The sequence below is a fragment of the Lampris incognitus genome, chromosome 5 (genome assembly GCF_029633865.1).
Source record: "Lampris incognitus isolate fLamInc1 chromosome 5, fLamInc1.hap2, whole genome shotgun sequence".
NCBI classification, from domain to species: Eukaryota; Metazoa; Chordata; class Actinopteri; order Lampriformes; family Lampridae; genus Lampris; species Lampris incognitus.
This window is the reverse complement of record NC_079215.1, coordinates 54992053-54999138: the sequence shown is the minus strand read 5'-3', so window position 1 is coordinate 54999138 and position 7086 is coordinate 54992053. Positions and strand designations below refer to the sequence as shown.

Below are 7086 nucleotides of genomic sequence, written 5' to 3'. Positions count from 1 at the left end.
GAAGGAGAGAACCACAGGAAGGAGAGATCCACGGGAAGGAGAAAACCACAGGAAGGAGAGATCGACAGGAAGGAGAGATTCACAGGAAGGAGAGATCCACAGGAAGGAGAGATTCACAGGAAGGAGAGATCCACAGGAAGGAGAGAACCACAGGAAGGAGAGAACAACAGGAAGGAGAGATCCACAGGAAGGAGAGATTCACAGGAAGGAGAGAACCACAGGAAGGAGAGAACCACAGGAAGGAGAGATCACAGGAAGGAGAGAGCCACAGGAAGGAGAGATCCACAGGAAGGAGAGATCCACAGGAAGGAGAGATCCACAGGAAGGAGAGATCCACAGGAAGGAGAGAACAACAGGAAGGAGAGATCCACAGGAAGGAGAAAACCACAGGAAGGAGAGATCCACAGGAAGGAGAGATCCACAGGAAGGAGAGATCCACAGGAAGGAGAGAGCCACAGGAAGGAGAGAACCACAGGAAGGAGAGATCCACAGGAAGGAAAGATCCACAGGAAGGAGAGATCCACAGGAAGGAGAGATTCACAGGAAGGAGAGAACCACAGGAAGGAGAGATCCACAGGAAGGAGAGATCCACAGGAAGGAGAGAGCCACAGGAAGGAGAGATCCACAGGAAGGAGAGAGCCACAGGAAGGAGAGATCCACAGGAAGGAGAGATCCACAGGTCCAGTCTGGGCTATGGCGGCATCACATTCCTTTCTGTTAGGAGCATTTTATATGCAAATTTGTCAAACTAAGACGACGGGTCCCTTATTGGACAGGCTGTTGACGAGGGGGTTGCTGGGCGAGCTGGTAGCATGGGATGGAGGTAGAGGTGGAGGTTTAATGTCGAGAGAAGTCAGGAAAATAATCAAATAATTATTTGATTCATTAAATAAATAAAGGGCGCTCAGTCACATTCTTAATAGGGGCGCAAAATCCCAGGCGACACCCCTGACTGCTTATGTTATAACAGAAGATCGTGCGAAAACTAACGCGGTCATAAAGGCGCACATACGCACAGTGTCAACAATGGGAAGCAGTTCAGCGGCTTCCCATCGTGGCTGTTGATGTAGAGCGAGTGCACATCTGAGAAACAAAGTCCAGTCTAGGTGCTGTGTGTATTTGGTTTATTTGATTTCATCGCCTGCCTTATAAACCACAGTCAGCAAAGCAGTCTCCAGTCCCGGAGACACACCTGATTGTTTTCAGTTTTCCTTTCCTCTACATTTATTAATGTTCATCCTTTTTTTTTTTTTTTTCCTTCCCTCCAGATCTAAAATCTTAAAACTCGAAGCAGGGTGCTGAGAGGTGAATGTGGCTGAGTGGGAGCAGTCTCAATAGTGGGAGTGAGTGGGGGGGGTGTGTGTGTGTGTGTGTGGGTTGGTTTGCAATAAGGCCTTGCTAAATCCTGGAGGGCTCCTCTGAGCTAAGCTGACGTGATGGTGGAGATTACGTGGTGACAGAATGTCCTGCATGTGTTTCCGGCTCCGTTTTCAGTCCACTGGCGAGTAGTTTGCTCTGCTTTCCTCCAGGAGGGGAAGACCAAAACTTCGGGTCAGGAGGGGCAGGTGGTGCTGGGGGGGTAGGTGGGTGGGATGAGAATTTGGCAGACAGAACAGAAAGAGAGAGCGAGAGAGAGAGAGAGAGAGATTGTGTGTGAGAAGGCCACCCCCACCCCCCCACCCCTCTGTCTTTCGACCTCACCAAAGCAAGTTAAATGCCAGCGAGCGAGCGCGAAATTAAAAACGCGAAATTACACATATACATGCACACACAGACACAAAAATACCAATATAACCAATAAAAAAAAAAAAAGAAAAGCAAAATAAGCAGAGCTGCTGAGCTGGTGAAGAGGCACGTCAGTGGTAATGCTGCGCAATTAAAAGGAACAACAACCACTAAAAAAAAAAAAAAAAACAAACAAAAGAAAGAAAACAAACAAAAGCCAAACCAAATAAAACAGGCATCGTCCCAAACAGCCACCCCGATGACAATTACGTTCACAACTGCAACCTCAGAGTGACAGCAGAGCACGGCGGGCGATGGGACAACGCCTGAGCTCTTGCCTGCCATGCCGATGGGGAGGGGGTGGAGAGGCTGACGGTCGCCGTGGCGACCGGGAGGCGTACCTGAGCTGTATTGATGGAGCGCTGTGCAGGCTGCCAGCGGAGTTTACAGTGGGTGTGTACAGGTGCAGTGTGGGTGGAGGACCGCCCCCCCCCCCCCCCACCGTCTGCCTTAGATCTAAGTGCTATGAGTCTGATGCCACTCCTCGAACACACTTCTCCTCCCACTCCCACTGCTCCCGCAGTGGTAAACAATATCAAAAACCAAACACTTTCGACAATAAAATCTTGATTAAAACCCGAAGAAAATAAACTGGGGAAAAAAAAAAAAAAATCCAGAAGATTTTTTTTTTTATACTCCAGGAAGTGTCCAAAGTGGTGGTGGTGGCCAGGATGACCTGTTGTGTTGACACACACGAACTAAAAATACCAAGTTTCACATAATGCCACTTGTTCCGGGGTGCCTCGACAGACCTGAACAAGTAATGGCTCCTCGCCGTCTCCTCTTGCGTCACATAAGCGTGGTCCGATAAGTCATGTGGGACACCCTCCTTTGATATTTTTCAATATGATGGTCCAAGATGATAGGAAGGCACCACATGAGGTATCAGGCAGCGGGCATGTACAGTTTGCCAAGTCTGGCGCACTCTGGGGGACAATGTATTAAACAGCTGGTTTAAATAGTCTAAACTATAAATTAACTTCTCTCTCCACTACTTTGTTGCCAGATTGATGCGACTTACTACTTGGGACGATGAGTCAAGAGAAAAGTATTTGGAAGTCGATTAAGATCACTTTTCTGTGAAGGACAACGTTCCCGATGAACTCCTATGATACCGACGTGGTGAACCCCACCCACCAAGCACGTTAAAACAAACAAATCATCTGCAAACACTAATATGCCCCGGGCTCGGTATACAGCGTCTTCATGAAGTACTCGTCCCTGTCCCTGTGACGGCTTTACCCCGCTGTAAAAGGTGAAGGGGAGGGTCTCTTGTCCCGTTTCTGAGCTCTGCAGGCTGGGTTCTGTGCACGGGCCGGACCGCAGATGCCACGGTTCTGCAGGAAGCATGTCTGCCTTTAATGGTTCTGACTTCCACAACGGAGGGCTCGAGGCTGGATTTTCAGTGCTTTGCATGCGGGACGGACGGTTAGCGTCGCATCCCTTTTGTGTTTCGGGCTTGAGCAGGATGTGTACTGATACACTTTTACTGTGAAAAATGGAATACGTCTTCTCTGTTTGCAACCCCACGTTGCCCCACCTGTGCGAACTGGTTTTCAATACCACGGCGCAGGTCAGCCTTAGAATAACGGTTTGGGCTTGGGAGTTCTTCACTTAATGCTGAGCACAGGTCAAACCCCCTCTCGGAGCTCAAGAACGGGGGGGTTACACGTGGCAGAAGACCGCTACTTTGGCACACCTGGGTCAGGGAAGAGTAGCTTGACTATATTCACGATCGTGAGTCTCGGCGCAGTCGTGGGAGTCTTTCAGGTCGTCGGTTGTATCCAAGGCTAGGGGTTGGCCCACTTTGGGCCGTATCTGTGCTATAATCCATTTCAACATACACACAAGCACACAAACGCACACGCACGCACACACCATCATATTTGCATGGTCAAAGTGCCAGGCAAAATGAGCCCGGTCCGTCGTCTACTGATCCATAGAAATGTCTTTTCAGCAACACAGGCCGGGTAGCAAAATTCCATAATCCATGTCGGGGGCCATTCAACCGAATCCACCAACGGACCGAGGTCCAGCAGGGAGCGAGTCCGAGTTTTCCTGCTAACATGTTTCCTGTAAGTGTTTCGACAGTGTGTGTGTGTATGTGTTCTTCGACCGGTGACCCTCCCCCTCCTCCACGTCTGGGTGCGTAGGGTCGGAGTTCTTTCAGGTAGCAACGCCCGGCATGAGGCGAGAGAGAGAGAGAGCCCCGGGTGATAGGTGGGTACCTCTTTTTCTTAAAATAGATCCTATCTTCTTCTGTATATGCATTTTAAATATACACGCTCCTCAGCACAGCCAAGTCTACAATCATCAGCTTCATCATAAGAATATGAATAAATGGTAATAGTCATAATATATAGTCGTTCATAACATGAGTTTTTGTCAGCAGCCATCACTAGAACATTCAGGGCGCTAATTGCATATGTACAATAGAGTATCATTTACATCCTGGCTCCCAGAACTCCGGGTCAAAGGTCAGGGTCAGAGAGCTGCAGGTTGTGGCGTGAGGGGAGACGGGAGGGGGAGGAGGAAGTCTGGTGTGCAGGTGTTATCTGAGCCTCTTCTCTGCAGAGTAGATGGACATGTAGTAGTCGTTGCTGCCTACAGCCAGATGGGGCTGTGGGGATAAGCACAGGCGGACGGAAAAGGCGTGTTTAATATTGAGGGAAATTTCTACGGCTGCTGCAAGGTGCTTTAAACAATTATTAAAATGAAAATGTGATAAAATGAGACGCAAAGTTAACGACTACACGTTGCTAAAAATGAAATAAAAAAGAACATGAGGTGAAAATGTACAAACAACAAAGTCAAAACATAAAATCGGGACATTTTATAAAGGCCTGCCTGAAAAGATGATGTGTGTTTTTCCCCCTTTTTCTCCCCAGCTGTATCCGGCCAATTGACCTTTCGCAAAGTACCGCCCCAGAACGGTGCTGGTCCAATCCTACCTTAGCAACGGTCCGTCAAGCTTTCAAACACACAGCAAAATGCTGAAACGGTGTGCCTATGGGATCTGCAGATCGGATACTAGATATGTGAAAGGTTTGGAGGGGGTGTCATTTTCTTTCCCTTCCCGAAACCCAGAACGCAAGAAGCGCAATGTGGGCAATAGATGTGGCAGTATAGCAGACCCCATGGCCAGCTTAATCCATCCAAAATCAACCTGTCTGCTCCAAGCTAAGCTTGCTACTAGCTATTATTGCTAGCTAATACAGCTAACGTATTATTACTGTTACTTTTACCCACACGACGCGCTGATTTCTTCCTTCATGTTTTGGTGTTTTCCGGCTACTTCCTGGATAGTTCTGAAATGCTTGACGGGCATAGCAACAATAACTAAGGGGGGCAGGACTTTGCGAAAGGTCAGTTACCCCCACTCTTTCCGAGCCGTCCCGGTCTCTGCTCCACCCCCTCTGCTGATCCGGGGAAGGGCTGCAGACAACCACACACCTCCTCTGATACATGTGGAGTGTTTTCACCTGACAGTGAGGAGTTTCACCAGGGGGGACGTAGCGCATGGGAGGATCACGCTATTCCCCCCCCGAACAGTCGCCCTGACCGACGTTCATCATATTTGCACGCTGGCACTGTAAAAACAAACTTGGAGTTATTATGATCAGTATCAGTTGCCTACCCAGTACGGATGGAAAGCTAAACAGCTGATGGCGCCAATCCTTTGACCCATGAAGCCGTCATAGTACTTAATGTTGCTGATCACATCCCCGTTAGCATTGTACACAGCTATAAACTGGTTCATTGATCCGCTGGAGGGAGGGAGAGAGGGAGGGAGGGAGAGATGAAAGCATAAAAGAACGAGACAGATTTAGCACACCCTGGTGAAGGCTTGGCTCACAACATCATTAGCATCATTAGCTTGTCTTAGTAACCCTGTGGCTCCAAGAACAGTCAAATAAATCAGCTGCAATGGCAACTTGATAGTTTTGCATAATTTTGTTACGCGAGCCCCTAATTTAGTCAGAAGGTCCGAGACATGAATGGGAGTTGGTGGTGCTGGTGGTGGCGCAGGGACTTTTTTCTTGTGTGTGGAATTTCCCCCCTTTTCCTCCCAGTTGTATTTTTTTTTCAATTCCCCCCCCCCTTTTCTCCCCAATTGTATCCTGCCAATTACACCGCTCTTTGTGAGCTGTCCCGGTTGCTGCTCCACCACCGACCAGAGGAAGCGCTAGTGCAGCGAACAGGACAAATACCCCTGTCCGGCTTCCCACCTGTAGACACGGCCAATTGTGTCTGTAGGGACGCCTGACCAAGCCAGAGGTAACACGGGGATTTGAACCAGCGAGTCCCGTGTTGGTAGGCAATGGAATTGACCGCCACACCACCGGGAGGCCCCCAGGTGCAGGGACTTTACTGGCGGTACAGATGGCATCACAGCACATACTGATGACACCGGGACGTCACCCAGGGTGAAAGGGGAGTTTGCAAAACACATGACAGCTGGTTCCCATCATGCTCAAAGTTAACATCCAGCATTCAGCTTACATTTAGATGACTGTTTTCATGACTTCTGCACAGGGCAGGGGCTTCTGGGTGACTCTAGTGACAACTGAACTTACCAGGCGAACAGGTTGGCCTGTGGGTGGATGTCGAGGGCCGTCAACCCCTTCACCGTCTGCAGCACGTTGACTGAATCCGGCGTCCTTGGCTCAAAGAATCGAACGTCCCCGTTGACACTGGCGGGGCAGTTAGGGTGGGGGGGGAGAATAACAGTCAGCACAGGCCAGAGACCGCTGGCTAATCTATAACCGCGAGTGAACAGAAATCACACCGACTGGAAGAGACAGCGAGAGTACCTGACACTGATGATGTGTCCTTCTGTCTCCTTCTGCAGGTGGGCTTTGACCACCCAGGCGTTGTGCTCCCTGTACGTCATGATCCGACTACACAAACACACAGCGGGTAAAAGGAGTGTCAATCAACAGAAATCTTCAGCGGCGGCTTTTGCCACAACCACATGTCAGGTGATATCGGTGACGTAGTGGGGTAGGAACAAGACGGGCGAACGTGGCTGCTGGTCATTTCATGGTGGAGAACAACCTCCCATGCAAACACCAAAAATGAAGCCGTGTGAAGGCTTAGGCAGCATGAGATGTAGTAGCGATAACAGAACACTAGGTGATGCCCTGAGACTATGGCAAAGGATGTGTTTCCCACGGAACTTCATGTGGAACAGCGCTACACATTACTCCTTCAGCTAGTTTATCAGAAACAGGAAGAAGAGATGACGAAAACTACACGTGAACAAGTAAAACACCCGTTTTTAGAGAACGAGATGCTCGG

General features: G+C 49.4%; 1 protein-coding gene across 1 annotated transcript in view; it reads right to left on the bottom strand.

Moving 5' to 3' along the window:
• Positions 1-1114: 1114 nt before the first annotated feature.
• rptor (regulatory associated protein of MTOR, complex 1) overlaps positions 1115-7086 on the bottom strand; it is a 330716-nt gene continuing 324744 nt past the window's right edge. Inside the window, exons 32-36 of the mRNA XM_056279703.1 lie at positions 6600-6686; positions 6363-6479; positions 5423-5552; positions 4234-4405; positions 1115-1571 (exon numbers count right to left, since the gene is read on the bottom strand). Of these exons, the coding sequence (XP_056135678.1) occupies positions 4337-4405; positions 5423-5552; positions 6363-6479; positions 6600-6686 (403 nt within the window). The 3' untranslated portion in view covers positions 1115-1571; positions 4234-4336. The remainder of the gene's footprint in view (positions 1572-4233; positions 4406-5422; positions 5553-6362; positions 6480-6599; positions 6687-7086) is intronic.